General features: G+C 36.0%; 2 protein-coding genes and 1 long non-coding RNA gene across 4 annotated transcripts; 2 read left to right on the top strand and 1 right to left on the bottom strand.

Annotated features, from left to right (window-relative positions):
• The first annotated feature begins 4,032 nt into the window (after nt 1-4,032).
• On the top strand, nt 4,033-6,439 carry LOC111783141 (protein BUD31 homolog 1-like). Of its 2 annotated transcripts, none has more exons than XM_023664041.1 (4): nt 4,033-4,197; nt 5,006-5,110; nt 5,248-5,435; nt 6,090-6,439. In XM_023664041.1, the coding sequence occupies exons 2-4, from the start codon at nt 5,017-5,019 to the stop codon at nt 6,243-6,245; spliced, it is 438 nt and encodes a 145-aa protein (XP_023519809.1). In that variant the 5' UTR covers nt 4,033-4,197; nt 5,006-5,016; the 3' UTR covers nt 6,246-6,439. The 2 variants fall into 2 exon arrangements, with proteins under 2 accessions (XP_023519809.1, XP_023519810.1); XM_023664042.1 differs by having other exon boundaries at nt 4,034-4,197; nt 4,967-5,110.
• A 267-nt stretch (nt 6,440-6,706) lies between these two features.
• Nucleotides 6,707-8,742, bottom strand: LOC111783143. Its single transcript, XR_002813295.1, has 2 exons — nt 8,654-8,742; nt 6,707-7,122 (listed from the first exon to the last, which is right to left on the bottom strand). It is a non-coding gene; the product is annotated as an uncharacterized LOC111783143 (long non-coding RNA).
• On the top strand, nt 7,927-10,405 carry LOC111783139 (probable DNA double-strand break repair Rad50 ATPase). Its single transcript, XM_023664038.1, has 4 exons — nt 7,927-8,992; nt 9,087-9,197; nt 9,981-10,061; nt 10,161-10,405. The coding sequence occupies exons 1-4, from the start codon at nt 8,753-8,755 to the stop codon at nt 10,233-10,235; spliced, it is 507 nt and encodes a 168-aa protein (XP_023519806.1). The 5' UTR covers nt 7,927-8,752; the 3' UTR covers nt 10,236-10,405.
• The last annotated feature ends 6,213 nt before the right edge of the window (nt 10,406-16,618 follow it).

Genomic DNA, 16,618 nt, shown 5'->3' with positions numbered 1-16,618 from the left:
CTTTAAAAAAAAATAAAAATACCTTATATTATTTTATATTTTATTTTTAAAATATTCTTAAAAAAACATAAAAAACATGGAGCGCTTACAAAAACTCAGTAACTAGCCCATTTGTGTGCCAGCCAACTCCACGTTGTTACCTTTTTCTGTCATCTGATCAAGCCTGATAATATTACTCTTCAAACTTGCGATATAATATACCTTGGTGAGTAGACATTGGTCGTCGTTCTTGCTTTGAAACGAGATGGATCCTTTGCCTTGGATTAGTACAATTGATTCTGTTGCCAAACTTCAAATTTCCAATGAGCTTCTCATCATGCTCCTTAAAATTTGCTCGTTCTCAAATTTTGTTGGTTGCTTGCTTCGTTGTCTAAGTACCACATGTTGGTCTCCGGTCAGTCTTCTTCTTTGAGAGAAGATTCACCATAATCTTCAATAGGTTGGACATCTTCTTGGTCAACATCACACCAAACATTTGATTTGAGTTTAGATGTATCGATGGTTTACCATAAGATGTGTACATAATTTTAAATATAAATTTTTATTCCACACGATATTTAGATAAGAATGTTTTTGAACTCCAACCTCCGAACATGGATGTATATATACATGAATACAACATCTGCAGGAGTAAAGCGTCCGAGCACGAGCATGTTAACCATGTCGACAAGACAACCTCAAGAAAGGAACCTCAAGGCTTTGGGACGGATACATTTAAAAATTTTACATCTTGATATGACTTGCAAATATCCTACCCCTAACATCAAAATCACCTCAAATCTATTTCACGGTATTGATATTCTTAACCATGACGCAATCAACCTAGCTTCTCTCGAGGCTATAGTCTGAAGCATTCTATCGGAGGCATCGAGCCCCTCCCACAAGGCTTACTCATTGAATCCTCACTAACCTAGCCCCTTTTGAAGATCACAACGACGCTGCAGGAGCTCTTTTTAGGCGTAGTCTTCTCTAGTCCTCTCTTGCCTTTACCTAATGTGGCTAAAGTATTTAAAAATATTTAAGTGATCCGACTCTTAAGGGATTGGAAAATGCAATCATATGCAATCATGGTTCATGGTGGAACCTACTTTTTGTAAATATTCGTTGGACTCTACTTTCTTTTATGAGTAGGGTTGAATGCGTAGTACTTATTTATACATGGTTAATGCATGCACATGAACATATTAGGCAAAACTCTTATTACTTCTTAGGTCTGACTATGGGCTAGTGCACATTCACACTACTAAAAACAAAAGGAAAAAAAGGAGTGCAGATCATATCAAGGGGTATGCGTTTGTACAAAACATACTGGAAAAGTTTCTTGTGCTCGTGATATACATTATGTATGAGGTCCCACATTTTCAAATTATGATACATAGGTATAATGCACATCATACTTCCATATTTTTCACGACATAACCTTCCTTATCATACATAATTCATCAAGTGTCTTATAGGCATAACATGAACAAGATATCATAGTATATACGGATTGACATACTAGAAGAACATTACAGGAAGTTCATAAACACCACATCATACAAGTAATAACACGCAAATAAGTTATAATGTACGTGTTATTCATGCAACAAACAATTCATCCAACCTAGTCTGAAGGCGTTTCAATAGTAAGATCACTTATCTCATTGGCCTAACCGGAAGTCACTAAATATCATTAGTCGACATTAGTTTGATTATGCTTGTAGAAGTCCAACTTCACCTATGGAGTTCCCCGACATCATAATTAGGACATCTCTCAGGAATTAAATCACTTAACTCTCCTATTCGATCCAAAGTCAACTCTGAATATTTTAAATTGGCTAAATAGTAACCATACTGGCCTCAAGCGCTCCTGAATATATCAAAAAATTCTTCAAAATGATAGGTGGGGGTAAAAAAATTCCAAATCAAGCCTAATAAATCGTCTAAGCCGAGGGAAAATTGTCGAGCTGAGTCGTACGCTAGCTACAGATGGAGGGAGTGCGCACATGTTGACATTTGGGTTGCGTTAGAAGTTCTATTCAAGCATAGGTCGATAAAGGGCTAGTGTCTTCATGTGGGCTCTTGAAGCTGAGATCTAGAGTTTTATTTGGTTCTCGAACCTAAGGTCTAGACCCGAGGCTCTTGACCTAATAACTTCTTCAACTTGCCTTTTTTCTTTCTTNTTTTTTTTTTTTTTTTTTTTTTTTTTTTTTTTTTTTTTTTGTTATTTCGATCGCTTCTCGAACTCCTTTTAATAATTGGTTCGTGATAGGATTTCTTAGAACACAGAGACCAAATCGACTTTCGAGACCTAATTTCTAAACTGCCTGAAGTATAAATTGCAATGTGAGCGGACTCAATATAGTAAAATTAGGGTAAAAAAAAAAGATTCTTTAAAGCAACAGAACAAGGAGATTTGAAAACATAAAACATACCAAATATATATATTTATAATATCCAAAATAGAGTTTAAGTTTAAATACATATAAAGGGGAACAAAATACAAAATAAAATCTGGACAAAATGACATAAAACTAGCGGAGGCTTTTGAACCTAGGTTTGACTTTCTATAGCATCTACTCTAGATTCACGTCTCGTCGCTACTTGAAGAAAAACATGTAAAACTAAATTGAGTATAACCCAGTAAGTACTTATAGCCCTTGATTGTGTCCATGACTGATGCTAAGATATTATACTCTAAACCTGACATGGTTTCTGTTCAAAGAACTTTAGCCTTAAGTTATGGATACTAGATTCATAAAGTTCCATCAGTTCCATCAGTCTAGTGCTTAGTCTTGATGTATACACTTGTATGATCCCTCGCCTTTGGACAAATTTAAGGAGAGGGAATTCCATCAAGCTGTCCACATCCACTCCATTCACAATGCATAACCCTAGTCCTACTCTTAAAACACTCATCTGAAAGACCTACTAGGTCACAAGGTTAGTTAATAATATGCCTGAGTAGATACCCATGTTCAAGATTGAATCAGGATTCGAAATCCAAAATTGGCCCATGGTTGCCTCGACATTTCTGTGTCTCCCCTGACATAGTCTATATTTTGACATCATGTAAATTAGGGCATGCTGCAAAGAATCTGGGCAAGACATCCCATCCAAAGTATGGAAAACATATGATCAGGATAGATGTATCGTGTATTAGGAAATTTAAGGCAAGTTAGGGCATAAGGTAGATCTGAGTAGTAGTCTGAGTGGCATAAGTTGTAGGGCTTATTAGGTAGTTCTCGAGTTAACCATCAATTTTAGGTCTTTTAAGTTTGGTTTTTGGTGTTCTAGGTCAATTCCAAGTGATCCCTATATAAGTATATTCAATGTAGTTATTTACTTATTTGGGTGTGCTCAGGGGCTCAATCAAGTCCTTCCTAAGGTCAATTTTCCTCAAATTTTCTTCGGTATTTCCTTAGTGAGCAAGCTTTCAAGAACCATTAGTATTGTTACAAGAGCTAGCCATGGTAAATTTGAGAAAAACTATGGTTGAGTCAATTGAAGCATGACATATTGCTTTTATTGAACCAGCCACGTCATCATCTTCTTGATCTAATCCGAAGAAGTTGTGGTCAATGCTTACCTCCCAAATCTAAACTTGGTCTTTTGAAGTTGATTTTTTTTACAAAACTTACGTCCTATTAACTTTGGAGGTGTATGAATTGGTCAAGAACTGAATTAGCCAAATTTCAACCATAAATGTTATCTGAAATAACAATAATAATAATAATAAATCATCCAATTCAATCACGATTGTTCCTTGAGAAAGTCATCAAAGACGATAACTAATTTAAGTTGGAGAGAATGTGACAACCATACTATGAAAAGGGTAGGTTGTGACCCTCACGTCCAGACAAGCAAAACGACAACTCTCAATAAGCGCCCATCCAGCTTATTCAGTTCACATTTTTAGGGTATCATAAATTTAAGCATTTTTAGGGAAAAATCAACCTTTTAACTTATAAACATATTGGTAAATAATATGAAAAAAAGAAAAAAAAGAAAAAAAAAAAAAAGAAGACTAAATTGAATTAAAACTGAATAATTGAAGAAGTTCTTTGAGTTGTTTGCTTCCTGTACTTTGGGTAAAAGCCTCATCGTGTTATTGAAGATCAACTCCAAAGTCTGCTATCGATCTCCCATTTCCATTGTACTTGCAAATACAACCTTCAAATCTCGGACGAACTTCTTACAGACTCTCAACTTCAGGTAATTCCTTCATACTCTGCCTTCTCTAAACTACGAAACCCTAAATCTTTTCACATTACGATTTCACAAAGAGTGTATAAGGTTTGGACTACAAATCTGGTTTCGATTGAAGCATTAACATTCTTATGTTTTTCCACTTTACTTGGTCATAATTGGTAGATTTTTCTGCACTTAATTCTTTGTGGAATTTCGCGTAGCCATAAAACTTGTCGAATGAACGGTTCTGTGCGTATGTTTAATATTTGATGAAATTGCTACTCTGAAGATCTGCTGTTTTCGCGTTGTTCATCTTCGTTTAATCTGCACATTGCTACTCTGAAGCTCTGCTGTTTTCGCATTGTTCATCTTTGTTTAATCTGCACATTGCTACTCTAAAGCTCTGTTGTTTTCGCGTTGTTCATCTTCGTTTAATCTGCACATTGCTACTCTGAAGCTCTGCTGTTTTCGCATTGTTCATCTTTGTTTAATCTGCACATTGCTACTCTAAAGCTCTGTTGTTTTCGCGTTGTTCATCTTCGTTTAATCTGCACATTGCTACTCTGAAGCTCTGCTGTTTTCGCATTGTTCATCTTTGTTTAATCTGCACATTGCTACTCTAAAGCTCTGTTGTTTTCGCATTGTTCATCTTCGTTTAATCTGCACATTGCTACTCTGAAGCTCTGCTGTTTTCGCATTGTTCATCTTTGTTTAATCTGCACATTGCTACTCTGAAGCTCTGTTGTTTTCGCATTGTTCATCTTCGTTTAATCTGCATATTGCTACTCTGAAGCTGCTGTTTTCGCGTTGTTCATCTTCGTTGAATCTGCAGGAGTTGGAGAAATGCCTAAAGTGAAGACCAGCAAGATCAAATACCCAAATGGATGGGAATTGATTGAGCCAACCCTACGAGAGCTCGATTCTAAAATGAGAGAAGGTTTGGTCAATATAGCTTTACAATTGCTGGTGCCTTAAACGACGAAGCTTAGCTGTGGATTGATTATATTGTTTATTCTCAAGTTCCTTTTCTTTCTTTTGTGATGTTTTTAGGGTTATTTTTGTGTTGTTTTGCAGCTGAAATTGATCCGCAGGATGGGAAGCGGAAGTGTGAAGCATTGTGGCCTATTTTCAAGATTTCACATCAAAGGAGTCGATACATTTTTGACCTTTTCCACAAAAGGAGTGAAATATCCAGGGAGCTCTATGAGTTCTGCTTAGAACAAGGCTATGCAGATGCCAACCTCATTGCTAAATGGAAAAAGGTATTCATTCATACCCAAACCACTTCATCATAAATATAGTTTCAGTCCAACAAATTTATTTTTCCCCTTATGGATTCCAAGTGAACAAGACTTAAACAAGACAATTTCCCTGAGTTTTCTTTATCAATCCCCTGCTTAACTATGGGGATTATCCTTAATTTGATTGAATGTGTGTGTCTGTGCTTGGAAGAGCCAAAAGATTCTTCCAATGCATCATTTCTGGGTCCGACGAAATTCATAGGTATAGGAAGAAACCCTGTCAAGTAGAGATTTTTTCTTTCGACCATCTTCCGATTGTTAATACGATATATAAGTACTGCTACTACAAATAGTACTACACCCTTGATTGTGAAATATTGATTGCATGTTGAACCCTGTGAATTGCGTGAAAGAAGGATACTCTAATTCCGGAAGTCTTACTGTTTTATAAAACGTTCAAAAAGTGAATGAAAGATCTCACTTAATTGAATTGAGTCCATGAATCTAAGAAATAGTGAGAATTCTTAATCTCTAAATTCTTAATCTAGAATTTGAATTGATGGTCGTTCATTAACTGACCATTCGTTTCACCAGTGTTTGAATCTTGCATTGGTGATATTTAATATTTATGATAGTTCAGATTGGTATCTAAACAAACTCCTGTTGAAAATACAGCCCGGATATGAGCGTCTCTGTTGCCTCCGTTGCATACAGCCCCGGGACCATAACTTCGGCACGACGTGTGTCTGCCGAGTCCCGAAACACTTGAGAGAAGAGAAAGTGGTGGAGTGTGTGCATTGTGGTTGCAGGGGATGTGCCAGTGGGGATTGATTTTGTTTCGCATTGCAAAAGCATGACTTTATTTAATATCCATATTGGAAGCTCACTTGTATTGATTGATGATAATCAAATGTTTCCAATACTTTTAGTCTCTTGTCCAAGGCAGATGTGATCCTCCTTGGACCATGGATTTCGTAGTTTTTCTTTTTATTGACGATCTATGAAGATTTGAACTTCAAGAGGTAGATGGTACGGAAAGAATATTTAATGATTTGAATTGCTTTTTATTAAAATTATTGGGTGGCATAGATGGTACGGAAAGAATATTTAATGATGAAAATTACAACAATCCAAAATAAATTAATATATATTGATGGCTGTGACAAGGTTGGTTGCTTCTTTTGATCTGAAGGTGATTGTTATAAGTTGATTGGAAACTTTAAACTAATTCGTTTTTTCTTTACAGTGAAGAAATTATTTGAAGAGACGCGTCAGTATATCTTACAATTTTGTCCGAAATTATAGAAGTACTTGAAATTTTAGAATCTACATCTGATCAGTACAACCATATTGTGGCATTCTCATCAAATCCATATTGTGACATATTTGGACCGTTGGTTCATTTTGTAAGAAGGGATGACCCTTATGCTTAAAACAACCCATTCTTCAATACTCATACACGATTAGTAATTACGCGATTAGTAATTACGTGCATATCACTTCAACAAAGTTGAAAAGGACTGTACTAATACAAGTAAAACACTCATAATTTTAAATGGAACATTTACGAGCTAAGTTAATCCATTAAGTGAGAAAGACGCAGCACCCCAAACTTTGGATTTTTCTTCCAACTTGTAATGATAGAACTCCAAAATTCCGTTAGGTTCCGACCAAATCCAAATAGCTGTTGAAGCTTCACTTCTCCCAACTAAACAACCACAAAGTTGACAAAGTATTGGGAATAGGCAATTCAACGTTAGCTAAACCCAATCTATCTTCGCATCATCAAGCATATAATATTTCAGTGTTCAACTCTTTTATTACCAACAACTCAACAAAAACATGTAAGGTTAAGGTATCGTAAATTTTCTTATTATACGTTGCGAATATTTGAATGCTAAATCTAAACATAACTCAATAGATGTGACTTATTATTTTCACTAAAGTCGAAGGTCCAATCTCTTACCCCACATTTGTTTAAAAAAATGGTTGACGAATTGAATCTTACCTCTAATGCGAAGATACTTGGGTTAAAAAAAAAAAAAAAAAAAAAAAANNNNAAAAAAAAAAAAAAAAAAAAAAACCTCTCTTACTAGAATCTTATTGATTATGTCCTCTTTCTATCGAGGGAGAATTTTCTACTAAGCTCACTTAAGCCAATTGTCTGAGCAATGCTCACCTCTCAAGCCTACTACTCGTAGACATTGTCCGCTTTGACCCGTTACGTATCGCCGTTAGCCTCACAGTTTTAAAATGTGTCTACTAGGAAGAGGTTTCCACACTCTTATAAGAGATGCTTCGTTCCTCTCTCAAACCAATGTGAGATCTCACAATCCTCCCCTCCTTAGGGCTAGCATTCTCACTAGCACATCGCTTGGTGTCTGGCTCTAATACCATTTATAACAGCCCAAGCTCATTGCTAGCAAATATTGTCTACTTTCGCCCGTTACGTATGGTTTCCACACCGTTATAAGGAATGCTTCACTCCCATTTCCAACCAATATGGGATTACAATAACATTAATATTTATATCTGTTGGGATAACAATTTGAAGAAACAGAGAACTCTTCAGAAAACAGCAGCAAGACAACGAAGGGTTTGGTGACAGATTCCTTGCAAGGAGCTAAAAGAAAGGTGTTGATAAGAACAGGAATGAATTCAAAATGGGAAAAAGAAAAGGAAAAGGAAAAGGAAAAGGTGAGAGATCTTTGTTGCAAGTAAGCAAAGTAATGATAATAATAATAAGGGGACAGAAAGAGAAGCAGCCTTTTTGCAGCTCTGCTGTTACCCATCTCTCCAACTCAGTCTTAGTTCTTAAGGCTTTTTCCCATTATTCATTTCATACTCAGTGCAGGTAACAACAACACCTTACTCTCCACTCCAATACAACAAAACTTGAATCCCAAGCACCTGCAATTCTATTCCTAGGAAGAAACCCCCAAAAATCATTGCTACAAAACCAATACCACATTCCACTTCTTTGACCCAAAGCAAAACTAAACTCTCCATCACAATTTGGTAACTCTGTTTTCTCAAGTGTATATTTATAGATTTCCAAAAACAATCTGTAAATTCAGGTCTAATCAACGAGGCGTTTGAGTAAAGATAAGTGCATTTTGGTTCCAAATTTCACAACAAAAACAGCAGAGTGCAGAATTAGGTCAAACTCATATCGATTGCGATGTCTGTTGAGAAGTAATAAGGTAAAGCAGAGGGTAGGGAAGGGAAGGGTAACATACCTTCCTTAAAAGCCTTGCGCCGCTTTGCGTATAGCCACCTAACAGAGAAAGAGAATCATCATCATCATCATCATCATCATCATTTGCGAGAGAGAAGGCATGACGACGCAGAAACAGAGCTGGGAGGCGCAACAATCGCAGATGCAGCAGAGAGTGAAGAAGGCGATTGGGAGTCCGGCGAGGGAGGATCAAGAGGAGGAGCTTTCGCGATCGGCGTTGGCTCTGTTCCGCGCGAAGGAAGAGGAGATCGAGAGGAAGAAGATGGAGATGAGGGAGAAGGTGGAGAATCGGCTTGGACGAGCAGAAGAAGCGACGAAGCGATTGGCAGAGATCCGCGAAGTAAGTGTGTGGGATTGTATCCAATTCCAATCAATCCATTGATTAGGGTTAGAATTGAAATTGATGAGAAGAAACTGGAATGAAATGAACACAGGAACTTGAAGGAATGACGGATCCGATGAGGAAGGAAGTTTCGTTGATCCGGAAGAAGATTGATTTGGTGAACAAAGAGTTGAAGCCATTGGGGATCACCTGCCAAAAGAAGGTCCTAATTCCAAACTTCATCCATTTTTTTTTTTTTTTATCAAATTTCTCAAAACATTTTCCCCATTCTTCTTTCACACTACTTCATCGTGTGTTCGGGTATGGATAGGTTTCCACTCTGTTATATAACGTGGGATCTCACAATCCACTCCCCGTCTGGACCCAGCGTACGAGCTAGCACTTCATTCCCCTCTCCAACCGAGTGGGTCTCACAATCCACACACTTTTAGACCCAGCGTCTGCGCTAGCACTCGTTTCCCTCTCCAATCGATATGGGATCTCACAATCCACCTTCCTTCAGGGCGATCTCACAATCCACCTTCCTTCAGGGCCTAGTGTCCTTGTTGGTACACCATCCCGTGTCTTACTCAAATACCATTTGTAATGGCTCAAGCCCATTTCTAACAAATTTGGGCTTTCCCTTTTGAACTACCTTTTTAAAATGTATATGTTTTGTTCCCCTCTACCTGTGTCTACTAGAGACAGGTTTCCACGCCCTTAAAAAAAAAATGTTTCGTTACGCTCTCCAACTGATGTTTCTCACAATATGTTATAATTCTCGTGACCACACCCATATCAAGTCTTAATTTTTAGGCCAAATTAATTAATAAATAAAACTTATAAATGGTATATATTGTCTACAAAATACCTCCAAATTTTTTATTTTTTATTTTTTTTTTATTTGAAGGGTATTTTAATGAGATTTTTTTTTTTAAAAAAAAAAAGTTTAACAATTGGTTAAATTAATAAAGTATTTTGATTTATTTGGTCCATACGATACCAGGAGAGAGAATACAAGGAAGTCCTAGAGCTATTAAACGAGAAGAACAAGGAGAAATCTGAATTGATAGCCAAACTAATGGAGGTCAATCTTTTTTTTCTTTTCTTTTCTTTTCTTTCCATTTATTTATTTCCCTTAAAATTATATATAATATTTGATGCTAAATTTGAATGATTTTGTCAGTTGGTGAATGAGAGCGAAAAATTGAGGATGAACAAGCTGGAGGAGCTCAGCAACAACATTGACATCCTTCATTAAGAAAACAATACTGATTTTCTAAGTTCCTAACCCTAAATAACCCTCCTTCTCATTATATTTTCTTTTCTTTTCTTTTTTTTTTTTTAATCTTTGGCGGGAAATGACGTTTGCTTCTGTTAATAAGTTCCACGACCACGGCTACGATTGCCAGCGTGATCCATGTTTCACAATTATTTTCTCTTTTAACGTACGTTGCGATTTCAAATCTTTACTAGATTTGAATATAGGCCAGTGTCTGCTGACTCCACTAGAAACCAAGAAATAATAAATACGATAGCATACCGAAAGTAAAATGAAATAAATTTAAGACAAAAATTACTATAATATTGTTAGAAAGATGAGCAAGATATGAGACACCATTTCTATACTACACGTAGCCCCACCGATCACATTCTTTAAGAAATTGCTCACTATAAGAACCAAACCATAGAAAAATATGAGAGCCTTGCCAATAACACCAAACTCCCAAATCATACCAAACTCTCATGCCAAATCAAAACTTTGAGTTAAAAGTTAAAAAAAAAAGAAAAGAATAACAACTTTGCATGGCTGTTATCTATTGTATCACTTATGTAAGTCTTTCACTAGTATTACGTTGCAAATCCGTTCCCCCTCTCCACGAAGCAGAAAAAGAATTCCCCATATATTTGTATTCTTATCAAACTAATATAATATCATGTGAATGAAAAAATAACCTAAGCAAAAATCAAAAGGATGTATGTCAGCACGATATCTGATGTAGGAGTTTTCACATTCCTTGTACTATTGCTACCTTCTAGTACTAAGGAGTTTTTCCAGGTCTATTGGGACTAACCGAACTCTATGTCATAACTTTGAGAGAACTTTAAGCCGCATAGGGCTGTAAACAAACTCCTAAAACCATCACCTATGATATGAAGACAAACCAGTAGAATAAAAAAAATCATATGATGTATTCTAGAAAATATGACTAACATGTAAAAATACTAATGATATGAATTTAACTTCTGGCCCTTTGCATGTACCCAAAGGACCAATTACCAGAAGCAAGACTAAGAAGATACAAGACTTTTGAGCCCAAAAATCTTTCTCGCATTAGCATGTTAAATCAAGAAAATAATGAATAGATTGATATTGGAAAGTGATTAGAAGACTTTGCCTTTGGTAGTTGAACTACAATTAAGACAATTTGTGTTTGGGTATTTTCTTCACTTTGTATTTACAAGCTTTTATAGGTAGTTGTAATTTGTAGTTGGTAGTGAACTTCATTATATTTGGGTTATGTTGTTGGCCTTCATGCTTGCCTAAGGATCATTTGTTGAATACAAACAAAACCTTTGTGTTTTTTTTTTTATACCTTTTGGTGTTATTTTTCAAACCTTGCTTTAGGTTTGATGTTTTAAACCGATTCATTGAATTAGTTTTGATCAAGCTAATTCTGGAGTGAGTCGTCTTGGAATCTAAGAGTGACCATCATAGATTCCAAGTTCGATCTAAGAGTCATTTATCTTCTAACTAGTTCTTGTGTTCCAGGTGGTAAGACGCGAGAAGCGCAGTAAGTCCGTTGGCAAGCTTGAGTGCTTAGTCATATGAAAAATTCTGAAGAAAATCTAATCTACAACCTGACATCTTTATTAGAGACAGAACAAAGATTGAAACTTGTCAGTCACACCGTGAAGACTCGCATGTGAATTATCAGTGTTTGTCTTTGTAAAATATTAGTCTTTTAAATTATTAGTTTGCTTTAGGTCTTTTCATACTTTGAGAAAAGCAAATCTCGCAGGGGTCCTGTCCTGCGAGATTTGATCTTATCTTTTAGTTTACGTTTTTCAAATTTACGTTCAAATCCGAAGTCTAAAAGGACTTCATCGATGTAAAGAGAGCATCGATCGGCCGATAGCTCTCTCTTGAATATCAATTTGAAAATTCAGAGAAAAATTCTTCTACTCTAAAAAAAAAATATTCGTAGGTGAAATATGTCTCCTGACATCTTCTCGCCATCTTTGTTCCTTTACTTTTTATATTTCTTTATAATTTTGTTTTTCTCACTTTTTCCATATTGATGAATATGGACTCCCACCTTCATCACAATTATTGATGAATATGGACTTGTATGTACATTAAGACGTACTCCCTAAATTTGGATGTACATTAAGACGTACTCCCTAAATTTGGATGTACATTATTTGTAAATTAAGCTAGGATGACATAGTTCGTGTAAATGTAAGGGCTCGAGGCATTAAGCGTTCGGATGGTATGAGAGCCTCAATTTTTGTGAGGGAAGAGGAGTTACTCAATCTTTAGGAACGATAGTGCAGAAAGCAGGAAGCGGATAAGAGAAGTTCAGAAGAATTTGGAGTATGTGATAGCTGAGCGAATAGAATTAAGAGCTCAGTGGTATTCTCATATGGAAACCGTAGAAGAAAACATACTATTCTTCGAATGGTTTGAAGAAAATATTTTGCAAATATGCACCTTGACTCAAAGAAGCTGGAAGACTACCATCCTCCGTTGGAAGAAGTTGATTTTGACAATTACTACGGAGAAAAGGTCAAAGCCAGTCCTTTCAAAACTATCCTAGAAGGACTAGAAAACGGTAATCCGACCCTAAAGGATATCAAGAATATCCCACATCAAAATAATTATTCAAACAAGATTTTATCCACGATCTCCACCCAGCTTGAGAGTATCGAGGGCAAAATCTCGAAGAATTCTGGTACTCTACAAGAACAAGCAGGCAGCTCTGTACCGAAAGTCGATGAGTCAATCCCAATACTTAGACCGGCAAACCTTGACGTATTTACGAAGAGGATTTCAAAAGAAGAGGCTGCAATGGCCAAAATAGAAGAAAAGTTGGATAGAATTCTAAATCCTGGGATAACACATCAGGATTCATCTGTCAATGTCGTTAACAGTGACGACGAATCCAGGAATTCGAAGACGAGATTGTAAATGAGGTGGAAGAACCTCTCTACAATCGAATTAAAAGAATCTCTAGGAGAAGTCAAACTAATATCAGTAATCAGAAAAACTGGTATCCTCAACCGTCTTTTTCGGATATTCAATTCGAAGAAAAGACTCTACAAACTCAAGCTCATTACGATGGTCTAGCAATCTATGAATGGAATATCGATGGATTGTCCAACTATCTGATAATGAATGTTGTCAATGAAATGATGATGGCCGCAGGCGCGTATAAATTACAGGGCCATAAATCCGACCATCAAATAACTCAAGTTTTAGTGACCGGATTTACGAGGTAGCTCAAAGACTGGTGGGACAAATATCACGACGAGGGAACTTGACAACAGATATTAAACCACTATGTTGTTAGGCCAACTACTCAAATCATCAAAGAAGAAGGTCCATCAACTAGGACTCAAGTACAACATGAAAGGGTAGAGGATGCTGCTAACACCCTCATTTATACCCTTATAGAATTCTTTGTTGGCGACCCCCTGAAATACCAGGAGAGATCCACCGAAATACTCATGAACCTGAAGTGCCCTACCTTAGGCGATTTTAGGTGGTACAAAGACATGTATTTCAGCAAAGTTCTCATTAAAACAGACAGTTTGTTGGAATTCTGGAAAGAGAATTTTGTCAATGGACTACCAAAATACTTTTCAAGAAGGATCAAAGACGGTCTTGAGACAAAGTATAATGGAACAATTCCATGGCAGACTTTGTCATACGGATCAATAGCATCCTTCATCATAGAAAAAGGACTCAGACTTTGTAATGAGTCAAAGATTCAAAATAAGCTCAGTTCTTCGATATCAAACAGAAAAGAGCTTGGAAGATTTTGCGACCAATATAGATGCAAGGGGATAGAACCTCCCTCAACCTCCAGAAGAAAAAAGGTTAAAACTAGGGGTGTACATTCAACCCGGCAACCCGACAATCCGGACCAACACAACCTGAACTATAAGGGTTGGGTTGGGTTGGATTAGCATTTCGGGTAGGGTTTGGGTTCATTTTTCTGAACCCGAACTGAATCGGTTCGATTTTGAGTTCATGTGCAAAACCTTCGGGTTGACCCGAGCCAAATTAAATTATATAAAATATATTAAGAATGTTCTTGTATTAGTGGGTTTTTCAGAGTGGTACCGAGTCCAAGTGAAAGAATATTCATGCTTGATTTCGACGCCAGCTAAATACATAANAATTCTGGAAAGAGAATTTTGTCAATGGACTACCAAAATACTTTTCAAGAAGGATCAAAGACGGTCTTGAGACAAAGTATAATGGAACAATTCCATGGCAGACTTTGTCATACGGATCAATAGCATCCTTCATCATAGAAAAAGGACTCAGACTTTGTAATGAGTCAAAGATTCAAAATAAGCTCAGTTCTTCGATATCAAACAGAAAAGAGCTTGGAAGATTTTGCGACCAATATAGATGCAAGGGGATAGAACCTCCCTCAACCTCCAGAAGAAAAAAGGTTAAAACTAGGGGTGTACATTCAACCCGGCAACCCGACAATCCGGACCAACACAACCTGAACTATAAGGGTTGGGTTGGGTTGGATTAGCATTTCGGGTAGGGTTTGGGTTCATTTTTCTGAACCCGAACTGAATCGGTTCGATTTTGAGTTCATGTGCAAAACCTTCGGGTTGACCCGAGCCAAATTAAATTATATAAAATATATTAAGAATGTTCTTGTATTAGTGGGTTTTTCAGAGTGGTACCGAGTCCAAGTGAAAGAATATTCATGCTTGATTTCGACGCCAGCTAAATACATAAATTTGTTTTTATTTTTAATTTCTTTGTTTCGTTTATATTATATTATTATTTTTAATTATACACTTTAGAAAAACTAACCTATAACTAGTTTTATTAATATATTTAATTTTTTTATTAATATATTTATATTTAAGATTTATTAATATATTTATATTTAAGATATTAAACACTTTAAATTATTTAGATCAAATGTTGATAAATTATATGTATATATAATTTAAAAATATATTCTAAATTATAAAATATTTATTATCTATTTATTGTAATATTATTATATCATAATTTATATACATTTTATTTTTTTAATAGTTTAAAGCAGCTTATAAATAAGTATATTACAATTAAAATATTTTTATATATTTTTTATTTTTGTTATATACCATACTCTTAAACTAACTATTTTTANCAAAAAAATCTCCCAACCCGACCCAACCCGGACCATGTACACCTCTAGTTAAAACATATCCAAAGCCTTCTAATTCATACACGCCTAGAGATAAGTATCGGAATAAACCCGTGCAATCTCAGAAGCCAACGTATTCAAAGAAGAAGTATACCCTACAAAAATCCATAGAGGAAAGAAAAGACAAACTTGCTTCAAATGTCGAGAAGAAGGACATTATGCTAATAAGTGTCCAATCAGAGGAAAGATCAATGAGTTGGATATCGATCAAGAGCTGAAGAATCAGCTACTACGATTAGTCCTAACCGACTCAGAACAATCCAGTGGGGGAGAGATCCTCGAACTTCAAGAAGAATCCGATTCATATTCTAGCACAGAATATGAATCAGAGCAAGAAGGAAAAAGAACGTCGACGGATGCATAAATGTCCTTACAAAGGATCAAGAAATTCTACTCGAGGTGGTAGAAGAAGTTCAAGATCCAGAAATTCAATCGAAAATTGCTCAACGACTTAGAGATGCCATGACAATCTCTAAGCCATCTGAAAGGGAAGTAAGAAATCCCTACAGACTTCAATCAGTTCTCCAAAGGTTTGAAAAACCGAGAGAACTCACTACTCAAGACCTACAAAGAGAGATTAATAATCTCAAACAAGAAGTACAGACATTAAGATCTGAAACCAGATCAGAATCTTATATGCTTCGCCAAGAAATTCTCAAACTTCAGGAAAGGCTTCCCGAACAAAGGAAAACGATGCAACCAAACCTGGACGAAGATGATTTCAAAGTTCCTTCGTTGGAGCCATCACCACTTCTCAATATCAAAAATGGTACGCTCTCGTTACCCTAAAAATTATGATTTCAAAATAACGTTAAAGGCTCTCATAGATACAGGAGCCGATCAAAATTGCATTCAATAAGGCCTAATACCTACCAAGTATTTTGAAAAAAACTACCGAAGGCCTTAGAGGTACAAACAACAACAAACTCAAAATTAAATACAAATGATCAAAAGTCCATGTCTCTAATGACAGAATTTGCTTAGTAAATTCCTTCCTTTTAGTAAAGGACTTAGGACAAGAACTAATCCTAGGTACTCCTTTCATTACTCAATTATACCCTTCCAAAATAACTTAGGTTAGAGTCAAAAGCCTTAGAGAAGAAGATAAAATTTAATTTCCTTTCCCCTCTAACAATGGGCTACAATTATTCAATCTATAAATGAATTGAATTACAAAAAAAAAAAAAAAAAA

Source organism: Cucurbita pepo, chromosome LG20, assembly GCF_002806865.2.
Source record: "Cucurbita pepo subsp. pepo cultivar mu-cu-16 chromosome LG20, ASM280686v2, whole genome shotgun sequence".
Taxonomy (NCBI): Eukaryota; Viridiplantae; Streptophyta; class Magnoliopsida; order Cucurbitales; family Cucurbitaceae; genus Cucurbita; species Cucurbita pepo.
The sequence above is the reverse complement of the archived record's forward strand: the minus strand, read 5'-3'. Positions and strand labels throughout refer to the sequence as shown.

What these genes read in the sequence shown, in the direction of transcription:
- LOC111783141 (XM_023664041.1), top strand. Translation starts at nt 5,017, where the DNA reads ATGCCTAAAGTGAAGACCAGCAAGATCAAATACCCAAATGGATGGGAA. An exon ending in CGATTCTAAAATGAGAGAAG is followed by an intron (nt 5,111 to 5,247) that starts GTTTGGTCAATA and finishes GTTGTTTTGCAG; the next exon opens with CTGAAATTGATCCGCAGGAT. An exon ending in TCATTGCTAAATGGAAAAAG is followed by an intron (nt 5,436 to 6,089) that starts GTATTCATTCAT and finishes TTGAAAATACAG; the next exon opens with CCCGGATATGAGCGTCTCTG.
- LOC111783139 (XM_023664038.1), top strand. Translation starts at nt 8,753, where the DNA reads ATGACGACGCAGAAACAGAGCTGGGAGGCGCAACAATCGCAGATGCAG. An exon ending in GGATCACCTGCCAAAAGAAG is followed by an intron (nt 9,198 to 9,980) that starts GTCCTAATTCCA and finishes ATACGATACCAG; the next exon opens with GAGAGAGAATACAAGGAAGT. An exon ending in TGATAGCCAAACTAATGGAG is followed by an intron (nt 10,062 to 10,160) that starts GTCAATCTTTTT and finishes TGATTTTGTCAG; the next exon opens with TTGGTGAATGAGAGCGAAAA.